General features: G+C 32.3%; 2 protein-coding genes across 4 annotated transcripts in view; one reads left to right on the forward strand and one right to left on the reverse strand.

Annotated features, from left to right (window-relative positions):
* Window positions 1-638: 638 nt before the first annotated feature.
* LOC143042314 (transcription factor AP-4-like) lies at window positions 639-8,004 on the reverse strand. Of its 2 annotated transcripts, none has more exons than XM_076214582.1 (5): window positions 7,799-8,004; window positions 5,784-5,937; window positions 3,234-3,381; window positions 1,836-2,032; window positions 639-1,181 (listed from the first exon to the last, which is right to left on the reverse strand). In XM_076214582.1, the coding sequence occupies exons 1-5, from the start codon at window positions 7,885-7,887 to the stop codon at window positions 789-791; spliced, it is 981 nt and encodes a 326-aa protein (XP_076070697.1). In that variant the 5' UTR covers window positions 7,888-8,004; the 3' UTR covers window positions 639-788. The 2 variants fall into 2 exon arrangements, with proteins under 2 accessions (XP_076070697.1, XP_076070698.1); XM_076214583.1 differs by lacking the exon at window positions 7,799-8,004 and adding an exon at window positions 7,345-7,391.
* Window positions 8,005-13,396: 5,392 nt separating this feature from the next.
* The window catches only part of LOC143042319 (uncharacterized), a 72,024-nt gene continuing 59,372 nt past the window's right edge, over window positions 13,397-26,048 (forward strand). Inside the window, exons 1-2 of one of the 2 annotated variants that reach the window (XM_076214587.1) lie at window positions 13,397-13,483; window positions 18,449-18,507. The gene's annotated coding sequence lies outside the window, so the exon portion shown is untranslated. The remainder of the gene's footprint in view (window positions 13,484-18,448; window positions 18,508-26,048) is intronic. The other variant, XM_076214589.1, reaches the window with a different exon arrangement.

A 26,048-nucleotide genomic window follows, 5' to 3' on the forward strand; every position in this document is an offset into this window, starting at 1 on the left:
TACCTTGTTCTAATTAATTTAATTTGTTAACTTAATTGAATATCATCGCCTGTCATTGTGAAAATCAATTATATATTATTTCAAATTCTAAATTGACTGAATAATTTTAATAACAATTTCAATTTCAAATGATGAATATTTCTAAAACAGTTGTATTTGTGGAATTTGTTGACCATCTGACATGGTACAGAGTAATTATTCACATCAAAAGCAAATGTTGCACAGAATTTAAGAAAGAAATGTCATTAAATGTCACAATGATGATAGTTAAAGCTATGAATGAAAATAGTACTAAACCACAAGCGTTTAAAAAAGAAAAAAAAACATAAGACATATATATGTATGTACACATGTAAACTTGATCCATCAAATTTTCTACTTTTCAAATGTAATCCACAGTCTATTTTACATGTAGCACTGTGACCTTTGAACTTTAAAAAAAAAAAACTTTTTATTTATGTATTTATATTCAACTTATACATCAAATCTTTAAAATTAAAAATGTTTATTTTACAGTAATTCCATGAAACTTTGAACTCTACAAGCAGACAGGTATTAAACCAGCATTTTCCAACACTCTGTTTATGTTTAGTAATTCATATGATCCAGCTGTCAGAGTTATGCTAGGAGAAAATATGTTGAATCAAGTTCATAAAGTGTAATTTGAGCAAAACTTCCTTTTTCTTATGATTCAAAAATGTACAAAAAATGGCAGTTAGCAACAGAAATGAAAATGAATTGGCAATGAAATATTTACAAATGATAACGATGAGAAGGATGAAGTGATCCTAGGATTTCTGAACTATAACACCGGGACGATATACATAATGTTCTAAATGGGGCGAGTGTAAAACTTCTGTGTGGTATTTAATGTCTATATGCTGTTGGGGTCGGTATGACATCGGCGAATCACTGTCTGAATTCACCATGTCTTCTTGGTCACTTGTAACACTACTCTCTTTCTCATCCTCTTCGCTATGGGGAATGGAATGTTCATGCCGGTGTTCTTCAAAGCCTAGACGCTCACCTTCCAGATGACGAATAGCTTCTACAATCGTAGCAATGTTTCTACTCGACACAGATTCCTGAGAATCATGGTCTTTTCCTATTAGAACTGGTTTGTCCTCGTCTGTTTTCATTTCTATTTCCTCTTTAACATCTTCTGTGCTGTCAACATAGACCTGGGGAAAATGGAAACATGACCTGCATTAAAATGTATCAAACAAATCTAAATGTCAGACTTTGAAAAAAAATATGACACTAGTCTACATATGTACACCTGAATAGATCCAATACAACTATTGACAGATGAACATGTGCAGAAACAAAAGTGTCAGTATGGTAAAATGACTTAAGATTTCCGCTGCAAGTATACAAGTATGTTTCCTATTAACAATATAATATATACGCCCACTACTGTTTATTTATATATATATTCCAGATATTATACACCAACAACAGATTATATCGCAATCAGACAGCAATACATGTACATTGTATCTTAAGTGCAGAAAGGTTATGGTACTCTTATTAAGCTAATGTTTCTGCCTAATTGACAATGTTTATGATAAATAAACATACAACTAGCCATAACAATACTCTAATAACCATTACCTATCAATAGTCATTATCTATTGTGCCTGTCAATAAACAATTCACCCCTAGGTTGAGGTCACAGGACATTTGCCAACAAGCGATTTTTATCTAGGTCTTTTTCACGGGTGGGTGGGTTAAAAAATAATGATGAATTAAAGAATTGAATTTCATAGGATGGTAGCCCAAACAATACATAAATCCTTCTAGGGGAGAACTAGGATGATGTGATATATACATACCACATTGTCAGTCTGCATTTGAACTATCTGCACTTGATTGGCAAGCTCTCTGATGTTGCTTGGGTAAGAATGTTTCTCTAATTCTATACGGAGTCGTCTTTCCCTTTCAAGCTGACACTTCATGGCTACCATTTCTCGTCGAACATCATCAATGGACAACTCGTCATAGTCCGCTGTGATGCCTTCATCTGAAGATTCTGTAAAATAAATATTCATGTAAATCTGTGATAAAATTGAAATAAAAATATGATTTTTTTTTGTCTATCATTGCACTGATCAGTTTTACAAAGTACAAAAAATTTGTTTTGTAAATTTCACAATAAATTATTTGTTTGTATCCTTTTCTGAAAGTGCATTAATCTTGCAGATTTGTTCATTATCAATCATTGCAATAATCGGCTCACAAAATTTAATTTTCATCAAGTCTTAAAACCAGTGTTGTCAATTCAGTGTAAGAAAACAACCTGTTTGCTACATGTAAGTGTAAAATGTTCACTGTACTTCACTGAAGTTGCGGTTTATTAAAAAAAACATCATCAACTTATCATTTTAACAATACAAGTGTTTTCTATATCAATGTTTAAATAAAGATGTTTTCCACCCACACTCTCTTGTTAATACAATGTATGTATTTCCTTGTCGGTCAAGTGTGCAGTTTTATACAATATAAAATAATTGTACACTAGGAAGGTAAGATAGCGTGTCAAGTCATTTTTTAATAGCTACATTTTGCATTAGAGTTGAAGTTTGTCATACCAACATGTACAGTATGTGTAACAGTAAACCTTGCACCAATATTGTGTAAACATAACTTGGAAAGATTCAGTCTGCACGGTTAGCCACTAGTCCTATGCCCCAGACTAGTAAATATTGAATCGGACTAGTCAAAATTTTCAAAATTTTATATAGTCGTATTGGGACAAGTTTTGATATTTAGTTTCCGGACTAGTAGATGAAAAAGTTTTTGGCGCAGACTGAAGATTGATTGAAAATTGGTGTTAATAACACTTTCAACACAATTGGCTTTATATTGGTGATATCTAGGTTTTAATTGGTGGAGGAAGCCATAGTTTTCTGAGAAAACCATGAAATTTAGGCACATCTAACTGATAATAATTGGAGTTTAGATGCACCTACAGGATTTAAACTCACAACCAGTGTTAAAACATGACAGACTAGTGGAACAGCAAATAACTACTTGGACCACTCTGCCACCTAGACCCTCAGCTTTCAAAGATATTTGATGATTTACTGGCATTGGCAGTTGGGTCCAGTAGTAATAATGTACTACTTCGTAAATTTTCACTGGTCATTTTGGAATTTCAGAAATATAAATAATTCTTTATTGTAGAGTTAATATAAATTTTGAAAATTCTGCAGCCCTTTTTATTTCCTTACCTGTATCCCTCTTCCAGCGTTTCCGAGGTGGAGAGCCATATGCACTTCCAGTCAACATTTTCTGGAGTTGAGAATTTTCAGATTCAAGTCTATCCTTCTCTCTTTTCAGATTCTGGATGAAGTCGGCAGTATGCTGAAGAATAGCAGCCTAAAAGAAACAGAAATACAAGAATGTGTGATGTGTCAATTTGATACATGATTAAATACTTTTTAGGCAATATTTTTAATAACATGTAGTTTTTGAATGTATTATCATTATTTTTACCGAGTTATCAACATATATTTGCAAAAAATTACGATATCATACATGTAATTTTTTTCAGTTTTGTTTTTTTTTAATTTGAGGGGTGGTTACAATGTTATTATAACTTTCTTTTGATTCTCTATTTGACTACATTTGCACATGAATGGATGATAAATAGTCAAACAATTGAAATATACATGTATATATTTCAGATTTTATTTTATATACAACTTCAATGATCATGATATGTATTAATTGACATCTACATGCATGTAGACTTCAATTTCTGGCTTTCTTGATTGACCCTGATTGCAACTGACATGTTAATTAAACAAGATAATTTCCAGAGTAAGACCAGCTGTCAGATGATTAAATCATGATCGATTTTTGTTTCACCTGAAACAAGATATAATCATAAACCGTCAGGGGTCAGGTGAAATGTCTGGTCACTTCAGGTCATGTTTGTTTACATGTACATTTGCATGTAAATAAATGTACACAAATCAATGTTATTCTGCATGTTTAACTTTTTGTTTTTAGACATGCCACACCCCTTTTGCTTTGTTTACATACATGTATGTTACGGTATCATCAACAAAATCAAGCATCCTTGAAATTTTAAATTTTGTTTTTTTCGCAAGTTTAATTTTATTTATCCATATAAAATACAAGTATATAATATCTACCAATGTTTTCAATTCTTATCTTTCTATTGCCATTTATTTATGCATAACTTTATAACAAGTAAAACACAATTGTAAACATGATGCAGCAATTTTCAGCAAATAAAAAAGAATCTGCCACTTTCAGTTTTAGTTGTTTATTGTGTGTTTCCATTTAACATAGCTTTGAAACAGACAAAAGAAAATTATGCAAATACAAAAGTTGTTAATTTCATTCAGTTTTTTATGTCCATTTTTATTTATAAAAAAGTTCAGCCGCCTTTTCAATTCCTTTTTATTATTACCACAAAACACATAACTATGTAGGAGGTATAAGAAAATTATGCAAATGATGTACAAAAATGTACCTGCATATGACAACAGCCAGAGATCACTGATTAATGTGTATTGCCTCTTCTACATGCATGAGTGGTTTCTATGTGTGTTATTACACCACAAAAATGTCAATTATGTTGAGCTACCTGAACACTCCTTAAGAATGTGACCTCAATTTTCTTAAAAACAGCTGTTTTATATTTATATGATTACCCAGTTAATTCATAACAGTTAAAAACCAAAATAAAGAAACTCTTTAAAATTTTCATACACCAATTCACTTTTCAAATAAGATTTATAATGCATATTGATAAACATCCTGGATTTGCACTTAGGAACTGTTTGAAAAGTGTAAATAAAAACTTCTCCATATATCTGCTGACCACAGATAAAATTTACCTATGTATATATATATATATTATGTACCTTTTACCTTAGGAATTCAAGGAGTGTCAATAATCATAGCATCACATGATCTTGTGACCCACTTAAAAATATCTAATCAATGAGATTTAATTCCAGGTCACAAACAACTAAACCCTCTTACAATACAACTACAAATTGTGCAAAGCGAATGCAGAGAAATTTATAGGGATCAATAATTGGTTTTATTCTGTAGACTAGCCAATAACTTAAGCAGACGAATTGATCTTCAGAAGGACTGATTGTTGTGCACCGATCAAGGTTTACCACTGGCAACAGATGCATAATTTTGGCGAGTTGCCAACAGAAATTCATTTCTCATACTATAAAAATGATCAGCTGATTGATATTGATATTGAACAAAATCTAAACATTAGACCAAGTCAATGATCAAGGGTTGTTATATAAAATGTTGATAATTGACTCCAATTTTTACGCCCAACTTTTTTTACTCTATAAATTTTCCATTGATAATTGCATTTTGTTAGTCAATAAATATGACCTTTTAAATTGATATACTGTATATACATGTATATATACATTGTATACGTACATGTACATACAGTTTGATAGGTCTTATCTGGTGTAGCGGTATTCTATTTATAAAATATTTGTTTTTCTTTTATAAATGATACAATAAAATAGAAACCCTAATTTGTGATTTCGTCTGACACTTCAATAGTTCCCATGGCCCTCATTTACAAATTACAGTGGGAATAGAAAAGAGAGGATATATTAACCCCTCATGATCATTTTATTAATCTTTTTCATTCCTCCACAGAAATAAATAATTAAAATTTAATACAGTTCCTTGGAAACAATAGTTTAGCTTCAGTTTCAAATTTTCATCAACAAATTCTACTATTAAATATCAAGATGCATTACCTTGCTCAGTTTTTCTCCATCACTATGTGGTATGAGTGTTTTCAGTGACTGAAATCCAGCATTAATGCTTTGCATTCGTCTCCTTTCATTGCTGTTGGCAATTTCCCTACGTACTTTCTTTTCACTTTCTAAATGACCATGGCCATCCTCCTGACTGTAAAATGATATTTACAAAATTCAAATATATGTACAAATGTAAGAACAAGCTATGAACATGGCATGGATTTCTGTCATTTTGTGAAGACCCTTAGTAAATGACAGTGAATTTATCATCCTAACATTTGATATTTTAAACTTTTATAATTTCTTTCATTCACGCATTTACCTAATATTATATTGTACATACATTTACATGTACAAAGTAATATAGAAACAGACCTACAAATGGCAAACTTTATAAGTGACTAGACTTAAGTACATTTTACACTATCACATCTAACATAGAGCTACATTTTTACAATGTACAACCTTAGTGAACATTTTGCTTGTATTTTTTAAACAGACATCTATTAACTGGGTCTCAAGCAATCCTGCTGAATGCTATTCGAGAAACAAACAATATGCACATGATTAATGAAAAATATTCACAAGTTTGAAGAAGTCCACGACTTTCCAACTTGCATCTACTATTATTAAGATTTTATATTTAACATGCAGAATTATTAATCAATAGTTATCTAGTTCTATCTATATATAGTCTATGGTTGTACCTTTAGGTACATTGAAGGAAATGTATGCATTGATATTAGTAAACAAATGCTTCACTTTCACCTATTTTATTTTCTAAACTTAACGCTGATGCCTTGTAGCATCCAAATAGTAATTTGTGTACTTGAAATAATTTGAAACAAAACATATTGTTTTACGTTATTGTTAAGTCACAATGGTCTTCCCACTTCCTTCATTTATAACATCTTCTTCCTGTTGTTTAACGCTATTGTGCGATAAGAAAGTGTTTTAAAGTAGACCAAATATGGAGCAACATGTAATCTTATCAGTAAAATATGGGAAATCAAAACTGGTTGATCATGATCATGTGATGACTTTAATTATCCATTTACATGATTCACATGTTCTCCCCAAATATATTAAAGCAATTAATTAAACAAGCATTTAATAATCAACTTCAGCAGCACTTCCATCAATTGTTAAAGATATTAGTTTCCTTATCTAACTTAAGGCAAATAAAATGCATGTACATGTATGTTTCTATTTTCTATTTTTTTATATACATAATTAACAATAACAGGAAACATGGACAATGCATATGCATGTACCTTTCACCAATTTGTTTTTAACAATATAATATTCGTATCATTTTAAAACTTTAAAAAAAAAAAACAACATTAAAAATGCAACATTGTCAGCTGTAAACAACACCATAAAACCTCCCAAATATTTTAAAGATAATAACATCAAAATATATTTGATATTTCTATGAATATGTAATCTTTTATGTATGTATTCCTACAAAATGCAAGTATAATGCTCATTAGTCCTGTGATTAAATTCCCATTAACGATTATCACAAGTTACAAAGTTTCAATAATCAGCTGATTACCAGACATGAATGAGACACCTAACCGACACCATATGGAAAGCTAAATATCTCGTAAAATTAAAATATCAAAAGTGGAAAATTAATTCATGTCAAACAATATCATTGTCATTTACATAAATAACTCCGACAAAGATGTTATCAACTGCTTAAAGCAGTTTTATAATTGACATTAATACACGTAACGCTAAGTAACACGAGTTATGTGCCCTTTGTTTTCTAAACAAGCCATGTGACCTGCCGGTCATAGACAAAGATGTATTTTCATCAAAATCAATGAAACGGACAATAAACATTAAAATCATAATATGCATTTTGAAACTATAGTATATTAGCCATCATATGGCAGTATGTTCAAATACTAAGTCTAAATAGTAAAAGAGAAATTTACAAAACAAGCACTGGTTACTCACGTCTACGCCAATGTTTATATTTAGCAAGCGTGCGTACAACTCACCTTCCATAACATTGGGAATATTCCTTGTCTTCGTTGCAATATTCCGGTAAAACTCTCCGTCTTTCACTATTCCTTGAATAAACTGACATAATATTCCACTTTTTATAAAAATCCAATTGTAAATATAGGTTAAACTTGAATTATTTGTGATAGTACACCGACAGTTCACGCTCGGGTCGCCTTCGTTGAAGAAGAATGAGTAATAATTGGCGGGAAACAGCTGTAGGTCGATTCAAGGTGCGAGGCGACAGACATCAATTTTAATACTCGTTATGTTACAACCAAGAATTTATAAAGATCGTACTGGATTACAAGTTTTGAATCATTTGGGAACAAGGCGCACATTTGTTATTCCTTCATTTTGATAAAATTTCATAAAACATGGCGGATTATTTTACGACGCGGAAGAATCTAAAATTCCCAAGCCCATTCACTGTATGGTTGGCAAGACGCGCGAAACAAATCAACAGCTGTTTGGCAGTGTTCCAATATGACAGTTGGGAGAATTAGAAATATTAAAACATGTTTTGCAATATCACACAAAAACTTGTTGTTAAAAGCATATTGTTACTATCAAAATATATCGATTTTGTTGCAAGGAATCCTATGATATCACATTGAAAAGTCAAAACTCACTTATTATTCTATAAAACTAATAAATTTTCCGCCATGACAGCTATGAGGCTATTATGTCTGGAATGCAGACAGCTCTATGACATTACCTTATTCGTTGTTACTATATTTAAATGTCATCAGCTGGGAGTAAAAGTTTTACAAGATCTGCTGATCTTTACCAGAAACGTTGCATATGTTGTCAATTTCAAAGGTTAAGCACGTGTAATTGTTTTACACGTCATGTTAAACATGCTGAGTGCACAGGTCTGAGGATTAATTTGTCAAATGAAAAATATATATCCGGGAACCGTAAGCTAGGGACGACCATATGATATTCGGGGTGGGGGGGGGGGGGGGGGGGGCAGAAGAATTTGTTTTGGATCTGTTATTTATATTTGTAAACTAAGAGGACAGATTATCAATTTTCTGCACTAGAGAAGCAAGATTTTTCATTTTCATTAAAGCAAGGGACTGATTATTTATTTTCACAACTATCTTCGAAGACATACTTTTTAAAAATTATTAGTTTATTACAAATCATACATGTATAGTCAAGTCATGATGTACCATTTAATCAGAATTAATCCTCATCTTCTGCAGAAATTAATCTTCTATATTCTGATTGCCTATACCAAGGATTTGTATGTACTATACAAATACTTGCCTATACATGTATTGCATACATACACAGTATTAAAGTTTGGTTGTATCTAGCCTTTTTTTAAAGTATTGGTAAACATATTCCGCCGAGCGGAGCGAGGCAAATTTTTTTTTTTGAAGTGTTTTGATGCCACTGAAGGCCCAAGAACTTAGAAGCTATAGAACAAATGATTCAAAATCATGCTTTCTTGGTGTTCCCCAAACCATTTCTTAATCTGAAAAATGCAAGTTCTGTTTAATAATTTTTTGACAATATTTTGGTCTAAAGCAAAATGTACGATAGATTCAGTGTAAGTGTTCCTGCGAAAATATACCTCAAGTTAAATGAAACCAATTTTCAGACATTTCAAGTATATTTTAATAATATTTATACTTTAATTTATTATTAAAAGATTTGGGAAATTTTCCCGATTTTTTTTTTGGGGGGGGGGGGGGAAAGATGAATTTATGAAGAATCTGAGCCATCTCATACTTTCGATTAGACCTGCTGAGTTATTTATTTTCAATACATTGCAAGTCAGGTAATTTATTTTCAAACTACCTAAGATCAAATTATTTATTTTTGTGATAATCAAGACCTGGTTATTTATTTTCAAAATCCTCCTGGCCCCCCAGAATATCAAATGGTCGTCCCCTAAATGATAGTTTTAATAATTATTTGTTCAAAGTAATTGTGCTCGATATTTTGAATATATTCACCGACTTAATGCAAAGTGTCAAAGTGACCTACCGATGATTTTGCTGTCGGGGAAGCTGATATAGGATAAATAAATATCGACTGTTTTAACTTTTTACGGTTTCCGTTTCGAACAGACGTGGAGCATGGTCGGAGTCCGAAGGTTTTGGGACGGAGCTACACAAATGTAGATAAAAAGGAATTCGAGGACCTGTTATATGTTGAAACAAATTTGGGGAGGAACAGGAGCCGGCAAACATGCACTGACCATTTCACAAAGACTGCATTTTTATAAATGTTTGACTAGTTCCATACACAATTTGTAAATCTACACATTAAACCAGTAACGGTGTTCGAATTTGCTATCGGCGGTCTATATAGATACAGTGATTGCCCCAAGGCGGATTTGGAGGGGGCCCAGGTCCCCCCTTTTCTGTAAAAAAATTGGTTGATTATAGGGAATCACTGAAGCATGACCGGAGCGTGTCCTCTCTTAGGCAGCCAGTGGGCACCCACTTATGAACATTTCTGGATCCGCCACTGGTGGGTGCCGGGCTAAACAAAATAAAAATGGTATTTGCAGGCAGCTTTTCGGCTAAGCACACGACATTAAGAAATAGTCGGAAGTTAGCAGAATTGGAGTGTATTCATCTTATCAAAATGATTTCGTCCCTCTAAATCCGCCTCTGCAACTGTCTACAAGAGACCAAAATGACACAGACCTTAACAACTTATTTAAACTGAACTAGTACATATGTTTTTAGAATCTCGCCTCCGGGTGTGGGATTTTTTCCGCTGTGTTGAAGACCGTTTGGTGGCATGTGACTGCTTTTTGCTCTTTGGTTGTTGTCTCTTTGACACATTATCCCTTTCCTATTTTATCTCTTTTAATTTGAGTTTAATTTTCAACGACATTATACAGACACCCTTCTTAACCATCCATCTATCCATCAATATATCTATAAGGGCCTCGGCGGCCGAGTTGTCTACGAAGTCGAATAACTCTATCACTATTGCCTGTCAACACTGAGGTAGTTGGATCAAAATCTGCACTTGGCATATCTCTCTACTCCATATATGAATTGACTAGGACTTTTCATACCGAAAGTCCTTGGTTCTCTGCTGGCACTCCGGCCGTCTTCCTCCACCAGTAAAAAATGACCGCCACAAAAAAAGTGCATAATAATAAAACCAATCAATCAATATATCTAATAGAGTCTTTAAATAGAATTCTGATCTGTATTATTCAAGAAATCAACTTGTCTGATTTGTGTCTGTTTATTTCTTTCGTGACTTAGAACTTAAGTTTATCACGGTTGCATGGAATGCCCTTTAACCTTCACATAACTTCAAGTTTGAACTGAAGAATTAGGGTTAACACAACTTGGTAAGAGCGGATGCATCATGGCAAGGCGGTCGGAGTCATGGTGATGTCATGTAACCCTGAACTAAACTATAATCTTTGACCACAGTGATCCTTTTACATTGTCTAATTTGTGTATCGTGCACATGCAGTTTTTGTACAATAACATTTACATAATTTCAAAAAAAAAAAGTGTGCAGAAGCATCCCAGTGCACTGATGATGACCTTGACTTTAACCTTTGATCCCTATGATAGTAAAATATTGTTTGATTTGTATCAGGCTTCGTCCGTGGTCGCTTTGGTCCTACAGTCCGAGGTATGAATTAAATAGTTCTTTATATATGACTAGACTTAGAAACTGTCACAGTGCCCGGAACTGAGCAAGGTATACATTTTAAGTTTTTCTTATTTTTTATCAGTAGGCTGGATTTGAAGATGTGTAAGTGTATATATGTTGTGAACAAGTTGTAATGTTGTACAAATTATAATTTGCATGTAGAGATTATTTGTACAAGTTATCAGTGTTTTATGAACTGATTCACACAAATGGATGATACAAGCATACAGTATTTTGTTTCGCATATTTCTGTCATATTTTTAAAACTACATGATACAGTAAAATACTGAGCATTGATACCAAAAATAATTCCACAAAAGACTTTTTATGAATATGAATATGGTACATAAGGATCGAGAAAAATAGGATTAGAATTTTAACCATTGCAGATATATTTATTTCCAGTTTGAGGACAAGGAGTATAGCACAAAATGATATGTTGGCATATATAAATTTGAATTTAAAAGATAAAACTGGTACATTTAAGAAGATAAATCTGCATCACCTGATACAAGAAGGTATGCGTCAATAAACTTGTAACTTGTACAAAATACCTGTACATCTTATACACAATGTAATTAAAATATTGATCTCTGATTACGTTATACCGCATATATGTAGGATAACGTAATCAGAGATCAATATTTTAATTAGATTGATCTTGTACACAACATATATAAGTAGACCAAAGTATATCAAAATATATATCACCACATCTGTTATGCCGAATGCCGCTCGGTAAAAAAAGAAAATTAATCTATTTATTTGCTTCATTTTTGCTTGATTTATAATTGTCCTGGATTGAATGATAATTGTCTTTTCAAATACCTGATTCTACTATAGGTATACGGGTACCGTTGTGTATACTTAATTAGATAATTGGATTAGCTAAGGGATAAAATAAGTGTCAAAGTGATTGACAAAGGCGTGGGTTTCATAACAAACCAATCAACTTGTTATTTAATTTATTAATTTCAGAACAAGACAGTCACAACTGAAACGACTTTTATCACATGGCCGAAACGAATATGACCGAACCGGCTTCATGGCCAAAATGATTTGTTTCCTACAAAAATCAAGTTTACTCAAAACTTGGTATGGTGTTGTATCCATGATAGGCTGGGGTTGTGTCATACGTATACCAAAGTCACTTCACTGTGACTAATATGCTAGTAAAACCGTGTCTATTGTGTGTCATAGGCATACATTTTGCACCGTAGACCATAAGTCGACCTAAGTTCTTCTTATGCTGAATCATCATGGCATAGCTCTGGGCTTTGCATTCGGTGTATAGTTAAGTATTCTACAATTTAGATTGGTGAAACTTTGCATGTATGTCGAATCATTGGGGATACATGTGTCAACTGGCAAAATCAGAGTACTCTGAACTTTATTCATTGAGCCTTGAATCTTTCACATCCAAATATATTAAAAAGTCATTGTCTCAATACTGAAATTCACAGCAGCGACATGTTTCATATCTATATATACATGTACTGAAATTAACAGCAGCGATATGTTTCATATCTATATATATGGACACTTAATGAACAAGTTTAGCTAACTTAAAAATGCCTGTAGCAAGTCAGGAATGTAACAGTTTGTATTCCTTCGTTTGATCTGAGATTAGTACATGTATCAGGTTTGATGTGTTTGACTGAGATATTGCTATTTGATTAGGGACATTCTGATTTTAAAACCAGGTTTAATCCACCATTTTCTACATATAAAAAGTCTGTACAAAGTCAGGAATATGTCAGTTGTTATCCATTCGTTTGATAATTACGGACTTTCCGTTTTGAATTTTCCTCGAAGTTCATTTTTTTGTGATTTTCCTTTGTTGTTTTATTTTATGTAGAAAGAAAGATAACTCTTATGAAAAATAAATATTATTGGAAAGAAGATCGATTATTTCCCCTGCGAATTATACGTCACGACGACTGGGTTCCGACTTCGTATTTGTTTGAAGAACCAGAAGAAGTTTTATTTTGACTTGCAAAGAAAAGCATGTAGGTCCATATTTAAGTTAAAAGGTATGATTTAAACTTCATGACAAATAATTGAAAGTTTGTTTTACCTCTAAAATGACAACAACTTAATTGACTAACTTTAAAAATCCTACTGTACATGTTCAAAAGAAAAGAATAACAGAATAAAGATAAAAGTGTAGAAGTCTCTCTTTATTTTGCCAATTTTTGAAATATTTGGAGGCCTCTACAAACAGATTTAATCTCTAAATTCAAGTAACTGGAACAGCACATACTATTTTTGTTTGGCCTAATTGGGTTACGCAAAGTTACACTATCATCCCCATATGGATCTGTAGGTGGTCGGTAGATTCCATACACCTTACCGCAAAGGCGCTATTTGGAAATATGTCCTGCTTGAACTTTTCCATTGTGGCGTCAGATATTTTCTATTATATAGGGTACCACGAAGTCACTGACAAGTCTACTACTGATGGTGACATCATTCATTATTCAATTTATTGTTTTGGATATATTTATTTGTAAACAAAACTTGGCAGGAAAGGTCCTTGTGAAAGGTCCTTATGTGATGAATTGGTTATACAGTTAACTATTGACTCCCTTTATTATCAAAAAGAAGATGTCGTATGATTTCTAATGAGACAACTCTCCACAAGAGACCCAAATTGACACAGCTATAAAAGGCTCCGAAATGACAATGTAAAACAATTCAAAAGAGAAAACTAATGGCCTTATTTATATAAAAAATATGAACGAAAAACAAATATGTAACACATAAACAAACGACAACCACTGAATTACAGGCTCCTGACTTGGGACAGGCACATGTATACATTCATAATGTCAGGGGTGTGGAAATGCTATGCCCGACTAGCCCGACTCATACATTTTAACAACCGGACAAGTAATTATTTTTGTCTTGGTTGCCCGTGGACAAATAAAATAATATACAAGTTCAAATTCAGCAAAAATACAGGATTAATTTCAAAACTTATAAAGATGTTTAATTTATGTAAAAGAAACCAATAATCAGCGAGTAAAACATATATTTAAGTATTTATAAACATCAATGTTCATGACGATAAATATTACACAACTCCGGAAAAAGATCGCTTACCAAAATGAGTAAAAATAAGTATGCCAACCCGAGTCGCGTAATATTGCATTGGCTTTGTCCATTGACCCGGAATCGCCGATTATGTTTTATCCACTTTTCACCGGAAGTGTCATTATTTAAGATTTTGAATCGAGATTCAAATTGATGAATACTTTTAAAATAAAACATCGGGCAAGCAAGACAAAAAGAATGACGAGTCAAGTCGAAAGCATGAAATGCAAACAGTGTATTTTTTAAAAAAAGACGGAAGCGAGAATATCAGACATCGTGAATATCAGATTAACTCTTGGAAAGAAATTCAGATAATAAGTTTTGTTTTTGTCTTATTTATAGATCAACGGCAACCTTATGTGTTGTCTAAGTGGTAAATAGAAGTGTTCAACTACCAAGAAAAAACCAAGTGTGTCAGTTGATATAAATAATTAGTTAGTTTCCATTTCTTTACTCACTGTCCTCTAAATTTAGTATATGTAGTCAGAGACATAGATATCTCTGATGTAGTGTACCTACTGGCTACAAATTTTATTAAAAACAATGCTGCAAACTTGTCCTTTACATGTCATTTTATTTAGTTGCTTTGCTTTTGAGTTTCTGTCCCATTGATGTTATAAACCCATTTCCAACATTCCTTAATTTTTACACATATAAACCAATTGATTTCACTGATTTGTTTAGGATGCAAAACTGCTAAAAATCATATATTAGCTAACAATAAAATACTACAATATTTATTGGGACCGTCAGGGCAAGTAACTTTTTTTCAGGACAAGTAATTATATATATAAAATTTACAGTTTTACTTGCCCAGGGACAAGTGCTCACAACAAATAGTTCCACACCCCTGAATGTGGTGGGGTTAAACATGTAAGCGGGATCCCAAGGTTTTTTTTTTATCCTCATGTGGATCCTTAGGGGTACAAAATGTAAGTAACAAACCGTATTACTGATAATGTGGGGTACAGTAACACAGCTGGTCGCAACAATATACAATTATAGATGTGTAATATTTTTCTGATAATCATTAGTCCTACAGTTTGAACCAAAATTTAAAAAAATCTCAAATATTGAAGATGTGCATTTGTTATCATGGAATTATCAGACATCGAATTGGGACTAACAAAATCTCATCTTTGATAGTCAAAGATCAAACAGAACCTAAGTGAATAGTGCTTATTTGTTATTTAAGGCGAGCTCAAATAGGAGTGCTGTCCCTTTAAACTTAGATTTGCTGACCTTAATTATAATGCTTATATGCTACAGTTTTCCAATGCAACTCCTTTGATACCACACAACAGAATTTATGAAATCTATAGATAATAAGGACACACTATATAATGTACATGAGGTAGATGTGCATATAGAAAAAATAATGATTCAACTTTTTTCTAGCATGTACATCAGGGCTCACACTACTTCAGAATTATAGGGAGAAGTGACTTCTCTTTTTGAAACTGATAGGGAGAAGTGGTGAGATTTGAAAGAGAAGTGCTCATTCGCGCGGTGCGCTGCAAAAAGCCTGCAATGTTTGGATTTTACAATAGTATAAAGGGCAATATGTAAATAATGTTCTTTTTATATTGTTCAATTCATATCTAAGTAAAAAAATTACAATTAAAGTTACATTTGAAATTAAAAGTTGTTTAAGTTTTACTAAAGTTCTTGTGAAAAACTACCAACTAAATATCTAGCACTTAAAAAAAAATAATTTTAAAATGTAAAGAAATTATTATATATCAATTACAATTTAATTTAAAATTATCTTGTGTATGAAATTCAGTGTTTCTAATAAAAAAATATAAAAGTTATTAAGCTGGGCCATAATATATTGATATTAGTATGATAGTCTCAGAGTTAAGCAACTTTAATCAATAGTTTGAAACAATCCATAAAAAATATAGGGAATTATATACACCAATCAATTAGATCATGTAGATGTAACCAAAAGTCTCTTTATGCGTGTGGAATGCGTAAATTTTCCCTTTGGGATCAATATTCTTCTGTTAGCTGTTCCATTCGTGCGTCCGTAGTAATTATTGTAAAAGTACGGATTTCGGTCATATCTGCTCCGGTTCAGGTCCGTAGTTTAGAAATCCGTCAATGGCGGACGAATGCAAGAAAATTTACAAAAATAAACGATGTTTGACAAGTTATTTGGAAAGGAACATGACGTTTTTAATGCAATAAATGGATTTAAAATTTACTGGAGGCAACTTTTATCACGTTTAAATGAAGTAATAAACTTATTTTGCCGCCGAAATTTAGGTTGATGTACGTTTTCGAGTAACAAGCACAGGAACTTGCAGAAATGCACGAAGTGATAAAAGTTGTATTTTTATCAAATAACCTGCTGCACACTGCGAAGACAATGCTTCAACCTCTTTTCTAAAGATAATGAATCGTTTATGTCTGAATTTCTTTAATTATCAATAAAAAACTGATGTTTCATCAACTTGGTAAAAATTGAAAATGTCCGATGACGGAAGCGAATGAAAGCGACTATCGTCATGGATAGGGCGACTTGTTTTCGCTTTTGGGGGTCGGGGAAAGCGAAGTGACGGTCGGGAAGGCGACTTCTTCGCCCAAGTCGCCTGGTAGCGTGAGCCCTGTACATGTACCTTTTGAATGTAGAATTTTGGCCTAAACTATACTCCTGCAACAGTTTGTCATCTGATCTCCTCTGAAACCATGGCAGACAGAATTTCATGAAACTTTGTAGTTAATAAAGACATAATATGTAGATGTGCATATCCAAAAGAAGTTGATTTATTTAGGAGTTATGAGTCTTTAATCTTGTTGAGATTTTGTGTGCCTAATGACAATGTGGGGGCAGGGGGCATGTGAACTTGCTCTCAAAGATTCCTAAATTTCTGACCGTTTTCTATAATTTTATAATTTTAATTCACCAAGTGAAAAAAATATCTGATCATTTGACAAATTCTGAGAGAATTGATATATATACATTAATTTCAGTAAAAAGTAAAATCACAAAAATACTGAACTCCGAGGAAAATTCAATCGGAAACTCCCTAATCACATGGCAAAATCAAATGACAAAACACATCAAACGAATGGATAACAACTGTCATATTCCTGACTTGTTACAGGCATTTTCAAATGTAGAAAATGGGTGATTGAACCTGGTTTTATAGCACAAGTTGTAAGTGAGTGAGAAAAATACTTTATCATTGGAAGTTTTAACCCTGATCTTAATGAATGCTTCTAGATTATGAATGTAAAAATATGTGGTATGATTGCCAATGAGACAACTATCATGACTATACTGAAGACAATATAAAATAGAAGTTAACATTTCTAGCATTACTAGTTTTTTATTTGCTTTTATTTACAATATTTACAAAAACATTAAAAATTGTGAGTTCATGATTGCTTCTACTACACCTGACATATCTAATAATGTGTTTTTCTTATGGGAAAAGCATTCAAACATTTTAAATATTAAAAATCTTAGAAAGAAGTGAAAATACAAAATAATGTGTATACATGGTATATCATATTTCCAAAAGAAAATTAATGATACTTGTAGCCTCCCTTTGTCTTTGTTTTTGTTTCAGCAGTAATTCGTACACCAAATAACACAGGGACCGATTTTTTTGTTTTGTTTATTAATTTATCGACTTGTTGACATTAAATCTATTGAATTAAAATATTGTTGATTTAATTATCTCAATCTGATTATAAAGGCGGAAAGATATCCTTAGATTTAAATATTTTATTTTTATTTACCTTTGCACTGTTGGGGATGTCTCAGTTGGGGGTCTGTTTACCTGTAATTTTCAGCTGAAAGAAGGTTTTAATTATTCCGCTATTGTTGAATATTGACAGAAGAAAGAATAAAATTTGGAATAATTATCAAAATTTAAAATATTTTTCAGAACATATGATTGACAAGTTTGAAATGTACGTGTGAAAAGTATTTCTTGATTGGAAACAGGTAAGGTCTGACTGTCTGATTTTATTTAATTTAATTTTTGAATAAAGAAGTTTATAAATGAATTTCATAGAGACGTAATGGTTGATGTACCTAGGTCTGTTAAAAAGTACATCTAAATATTTGGTTGATGTACCAATTATCAAGTTATTTGCCTATATATACTGTAACTTTTAAGTTGCAAATCATGCTATGAAGCTTTTTGTGGAGTGACGTGTATCAAACATGTTCAAAACCCTTCATATTTTGTTGAACAGTTGTCATTTTAACATGTTAAATGTATCAATATGCACAATAACCTGAATTCTAAGGCCTAAAATAAAATATTGTTTGTTTCCCCAATCCCGACCGACCCCGCAAAAATGGTGCTACTCATAAAATTTTATTGTCAAAACCAAGTCGAGTGTTATTTTAATTCATTTTGGATTTTCAGGCTTCTCCAATAATGTTCAAGCTTTTTGGAAAAATAAAATCATTTCCCTACCTACCTAGCCACACCTGGCTTGGTAGGGTCGGGATTGGGGAAACAAACAATATATTAATTTAGGCCTAAACAAATGTATTTTTCACAAACTAGGTTTCGAAAAAATGCAGAATTAACCATGTTAACTACTTGGTTGTAATGTTTTGTCTTAAGATGAGGAAATCACATACTGTGTGTTTATAGTTTCGTCCTGCAGTTGTTTTGCATTAGTATTTCTCCAAATGAAAACACACTTATTTGGTTATGTAGTTTTATCTTTTGACTTTCATAAGCAAGTCAAAGACAGGCGAAATAATGGTATAACAACGTCTGTCTGTTCATCTATAGATACTTCCTAAGATAACTCAAATTCTCTTTCACTAATTCTCGTATATCTTTAACAAAATGTTAAAACGGTCGAAAGCTCTTTTTTTTCAATTTTCGGATATTTTAATTTTGTCATTCCAGCGTTTCAGAACTTATAAAATAAAATTGAGAAAGGAAATGGTGAATATGTCAAAGCGACAACCACCCGACCATAGAGCAAACAACAGCCGAAGGCAACCAATGGGTCTTCAATGTAGCGAGAATTCCCGCACCCGTAGGTGTCCTTCAGCTGGCCCCTAAAATATGCATAATAGTACAGTGATAATGGACGTCATACTAAACTCCGAATTATACACAAGAAACTAAAATTTAAAATCATACAAGACTAACAAAGGCCAGAGGCTCCTGACTTGGGACAGGCGCAAAATTGCGGCGGGGTTAAACATGTTTATGAGATCTCAACCCTCCCCCTATACCTCTAGCCAATGTAGAAAAGTAAAAGAATAACAATACGCACATTAAAATTCAGTTCAAAAGAAGTCCGAGTCTGATGTCAAAAGATGTAACAAAAGAAAATAAATAAAATGACAATAATACATAAATAACAACAGACTACTAGCAGTTAACTGACATGCCAGCTCCAGACCTCAATTAAACTGATTGAAAGATTATGTCTTCATCATATGAATATCAGGTACAATCCCTCCCGTTAGGGGTTTAGTATCATACTATCATAAAATATATGAGAAGAACATAACCCGTGTCATGCCAACAACTGTTTTTTTTAGAAGTAAATGTGTTTAGTTCCGATGCAAAGACCCTATCAGTGAATCAATGTTAAAGCCAAAATATGCAATCTTTAATGACCTGACAACAGTATCGTAACTATATCCCCTTTTAATAAGTCTATTTAAAGGTTTTGTTAGTTTCTGAGGAGAATACTGACATTTTTGTGCTTTATAAAGAATATTTCCATAAAATTTTGGATGTGAAATACCTGAACGTATAAGATGTCTGCATGTTGAGTTATATTTACGAATTATTTCCTTATACCGGTGATAAAATTTAGTAAATGTTTTGACCAGTTTGTGATATCGAAAACCCTGGTGTAATAATTTTTCAGTAATACATAAATTTCTCTCGCTAAAATCTAATACATTGTTACATACACGAGCGAATCGTACAAGTTGAGATATATAAACACCATAAGATGGTGACAAGGGAACGTCACCATCTAAAAATGGATAATTAACAATAGGAAATGAAAAATCATCTCTTTTATCATAAATTTTTGTATTAAGCTTCCCGTTTATGATATAGATATCAAGATCGAGGAAAGGGCAGTGGTCATTGTTATCATTAGCTTTATTTAAAGTAAGTTCTACAGGATAAATTTCTTTAGTATACATACTGAAGTCGTCATTATTTAGAGCCAATATATCATCCAAATATCTAAAAGTATTGTTAAATTTTTGTATCAAATGTTGTTTTGATGGGTCTTTGCTAATTTTAGTCATAAATTGTAACTCATAACAATACAAAAACAGGTCCGCAATAAGTGGTGCACAGTTAGTCCCCATTGGAATTCCAATAACTTGACGATATACGGAATCTCCAAAGCGAACAAAAATGTTATCAAGTAAAAATTCAAGTGCATAAATAGTATCAAAGCATGTCCAATTGACATAGTTCTTTTGTTTATTGCTACTAAAAAATGATCTAAAAGAGTTTGAACATATGTACTCGCATTCCGACTTTTTAAATGCCCAGTTAATTAGGGATGTGAATTTTTTCTTAATAAGAATATGAGGCAAAGTGGTATATAGGGTAGAAAAATCAAAACTTTGAACAGATTCAAAATCACCAATATATGCATGCAATTTATCAAGTACTTCCAACGAGTTTTTGACACTCCAAAAGTAATTAATTCCACTATTTTCAAAGGCCTTATTTGAACAATTTATTATCAGGTTTTTTATTGTACCAAGTGTACTAGTAAGTAAAACAGACAATTTAGTAGTTGAACAATGGCTGGAAGATGAAATAAATCTATATTTGTAAGGTTTTTTGTGCAGCTTCGGAAGCCAGTACATAGTTGGGACTTTCATTGTGTTTGGTTCTGCTTGTAAAGAAGTAGCTAAAAGTTTATGTTTGTTACAGATGTCGTTTTCTGAAAATGAAGTCAGTTGGAATGTTGGTGAATTCGTGATTTCCTTTTGCAGAACCTCTATATAAAATTTACGTCAAACAATAATGATATTATTAGCAGCTTTATCAGCCGGGACAAAAACAAATTCCTTGGCTAGTTCTGTTAGTTTATTTTTGATACGCGAAATAGGGTTTTTATAGTTTTTGTTGAGGGTAAAATGTTCTTTAAAATGTTGTATTCGAATATCAACTATCTTCATTACTGAATTAATAAAAGAGTCCAAAGATTTTTTGTCAGCTTTTTCCCGTTTTACCCATTTCAAACAGTAGGCGCGGAGTGAGTCGTTGATGATATTACGACACTCATTCCAGTTAATAGTTGACGGGGGACGATATTTAGGTCCTTTACTGAGGAATGATTTTAACTCTCGGTCGCGAACGATGTTAAGGTCTCCTGTTATAACATGGGAAATTGGTCCATAGGTGTATTCTGAATTACTGCAATTACACGACATAGGTGTATTTTCAGTGATATTTACATCTTTACACAATTGGCTATAATTAAACACATATTTTCGGGTAGATTTCTTGTAAATATAACAAATGAGAGGGAGTTCAGTATTATCAAAATATCCAGGAATTTGGTCTTTAACAGAATGGTCGTTAAAAATACCGGCAATATTTACAAAATCAAAACCTTTATTGACATACTTTATTTTAATAAAATGTTTTTTATGATCTTCAGGTCGATCAATTTTTGGAAACAGTTTAGAATAACAATATGCCATTATAATTTGGACAATTTCATACTTAGGACTGTAATATGAAATTGTGTTGCAATCCTCTAAAATTTTATTTAATTTATTTATAGGTAAAGAACAAAGCTTGGTTAACAGATAATGTCTGCCGTTGTTTTTTGAAATGGAAATTAGGTCCGAAATATTTGTATGGTTGGTCCGAAATTTTCTTTGATTGCGATTTTTTCTGCGTCCATGAGAACGATTTTTACGAACAGTTTTAGAAACTATATCCAAAATGTTAACAGAATCGGTTCTTGATATATTGCCAATTCCCATGATATTATCATTAAGACCGAGAGGGTAGACTGTCTGTAATTTTTTAATCCAATTTAATTCATTTATTTTTCGTGATCGTACAAACTTGGAATGAGATTCACCAGGCTGCTTATTTACTACTTCTAAAGGTTGAACTGTTAAATATTTAATAGGATGACTGTGCTTCTTAAGATGTTGATAAATGATACTTTTGAATTTATTGGGTCTTTTAAAACGATACAGGTGTTCTTGCGTGCGTTTAGATAAATATCGCCCAGTTTCACCTACGTACTGAATACCGCATCCCGGTATGTTTCATGTGAGTAAATAAATAATACTGTTTGTTTTTCAAGTAATATCAGTTTCAAAATTTAGAGAAAATGTGCGACCATTAAATGTGGACCTTACTGTATTGTTGGTGGAAAGACGGGGACACGTAAGTCATTTTTTGGCATGACACTTATCGATAGAAGGGTAACCACGATTTTTATTGTTAAAAACGTTAGCTATCGTAGTATTTTTAGATAAGCGATTCTGAAGATTGAGACGTGTAGATACCCTTTGAACGAGTTTAGTATTTAATATTTTTCCATTTCTAAGCTTCATATTTGTTTTTTGGTATGTAGATTTATAAACTGTAATTAGATTTATAAAAGACAATTTTCACAAATTGTGGGCTATCTTTAGTATTCCTTAATTCACTGATTTTTACCAATTATCGCACACTAACTCCAGTTTTCCTCTATTGATATCCCCTAAACTTTGCATTATTGTAATAATTGCTGAATATAAGTTTATGTTTTATTTTTTATTATCCGATTTGTCATGCGAGAGTTACAAGACTCTAATTTTAGTAAAAATTTACATAATTGCTGCAATTATGAGTGAACATAACAAACTGGTCAAGTTTAAAAAAGTATTTTCAGGCATATTAAAACAGATCGATTTTATTTGCATATAATTGAAGGACTTTGAAATATATCCCATTTTAATCTTGCAACAATTTCAATATGCACTTTAAGGGCTTATCATGAGATTTTGTCCCAGCTGTTTTATTGTTCTCATCCTGATGTAAACACACATATTTTGATCACAGTTTTGAATTCATTCCTTTTTGTTTTTTTCAGGATGTAAACAAACATATATACTTGTCACAGTTTTGTATTTAGTTGTTTTTGTTTTAAAACGATGTTAACAAATTATATATTTGGTCATAATGATAATTCTATCCTCAGTTGTTTTTATACAACTGCAAAAATTAAAAAAAATTGGTCGTACATTGTACATGTATATTGGTACAAGTCGTTGTCAGCGTCGTCCGAAGATGGGTGGTTTCCGGATAATAACTTAAGTATTAGTAAATAGAAATCAATAAAATTTCAACAGAAGGTTTATAACCACTAAAAAAAGGTTGGGATTGATTTTGGGGATTTTGGTCCCAATAGTTTAGGAACAAGGGGCCCAAAAGGGGTCAAAATAAGTATTTTTCTAGTTTCGAGACAATAACTTGTGTGTAAGTGTATGGATCTTTCTGAAATTGTACCACAAGGTTCCATTTCAATAAAGAAAGGGTTGGGATTGATTTTGGGGGTTATAGCCCAAACTGTTTAGGAATAAGGGGCCAAAAACAATACTTTTCTAATACTTTGTATAAATTGCTTATTTCTTGACCAATTTCAATGGGGTTTTATTCTTGAATTTTTGGGGTTCTCATTGATCTGGAAGGTTTTTTTTACTATGGGCCCAGGGCCCCTCAAAAATGAATTCAATGGGCCATTTTAAAAAATAATGGGCTATGTTGTCAAATGAGTGGGCCCTTGGAATTGACTTCTGTAAAAAAAAAAAAAAAGTATCAGTATATTTTGGCAAAGAGGTATTGGTACTTACCTTTATGATTTTAAATAAAATCATGGATATTGTTCCTGTGATTTTGTAATTTCAATTTCAATGAATATACAATAACTTCTTCCAACCCCAACAATAATTAAGTTAACCTTTATTTACAATGTTTAAACTGGTACTGTTGCCTTGTTCATGTTCATGTTTTTTTTTTGTACATTAAATTTGGGTCTTCGTCGATACAATACTTATAATTCCAGACTTTCCGTATCAGAGGACATTTCAGGCATTTCCTCTGCACTTCTTGTATTATTAAAACGTCATTACGGTGACAAGAATAACAGTATAGAGTACCATTAATTCATAGAACAAAACAACAAATCGCTGAAGTCATGTTTAAAAAATCTCAAAACGAGCCAAAGACCAAAAAATGACAAGGACAAGGACAATAAAGCGTCTTTTATGGAGACAAAAACTAAAAGCTTTAAAGTCTTTGGGGTTCTTTAATCGAAATAATAACAAGCTAAACTATATGAGATTATTATTAGAGTTAGATCTCGTCTGTACTAGCCAAATTTCACAAATGTAAAGTTGTTTACAAAAAAAATATATCATGAATGATGCTCAATTACGTTTTTCGGGCTATCAGTTAGACGGCATGGTTCTATTATTACAATAGAAAAACACCAGAGAAGTTACATCGCATGGTTCTATTATCATAGGGAAACACCCGAGATGTCCCAAAAATATATAGGTGCTCCTATTATTGGAGGAACATTACACAGTTGTGTACATACACATGGCGCACGGAACACGATCGGAAATTCATTTGACGATATCTAAACATTTCGAAACGAAGTGAAAAATATTGTGCGCCACGTGGGCGCTTACATTTGTCACTGTATGCGCCATTTATTGTCAATATGCGCTTCCGATCACTGGGTTCTTAAGTATACTGAATCTAACTGTTATTAAGTTTTTGGAATTTGATCCTCGTTTTTAAATTGCTCAACAAGAGCATGAAGAGGTCCAAACAGTCAAAAATTAAACTTTGTTTGATTTCATCAAAAAATGAATTATTGAGGGTCTTTGATATTCCGAATCTGACTGTGAAGTAAGATTTTTAATTTTGGGTCTTGTTTTCAAATTGGACTACATTATGGTCCAAAGGGTCCAAAATAAAACTTCGTTTGATTTTAACAAAAATTGAATTCTTGGGGTTCATTGATATGCTGAATCTAAACATGTAATTATATTTTTGATTATAGGCCCAGTTTTCAAATTGGTCCAAATTGGGGTCCAAAATTTAACTTTGTATGATTTCAACAAAAATTGAAAGTATGGGGTTCTTTGGTATGCTAAATCTAACCATGTATTTAAATTTTTGTTTTTTGGGCCCTTTTATCAAATTGGTCCACATGGAGATCAAAAGGGTCCAAAATTAAACTTTGTTCAATCCATGGCCATGTAATTAGATTTTGGATATTGGACCATGATAGGTAAAAAAAAAAATTATGTTCATATTAGACCACATTCATTTTGTGTCAGAAACCTAAGGTGTGTCAACTATTTAATCACAATTCAGATTGAATGTTGTGTCCATACTTGCCTCATCTGTTCAGGGTTCAACTTCTGCAGTTGTATAAAGCTGTGCACTGCAGAACATTTGGTTATTTTTCATAAAGTACAAACACATATTTTGGTGTGTTTAC

This window comes from Mytilus galloprovincialis, chromosome 8 (assembly GCF_965363235.1).
Source record: "Mytilus galloprovincialis chromosome 8, xbMytGall1.hap1.1, whole genome shotgun sequence".
In the NCBI taxonomy this organism is placed as follows: domain Eukaryota; kingdom Metazoa; phylum Mollusca; class Bivalvia; order Mytilida; family Mytilidae; genus Mytilus; species Mytilus galloprovincialis.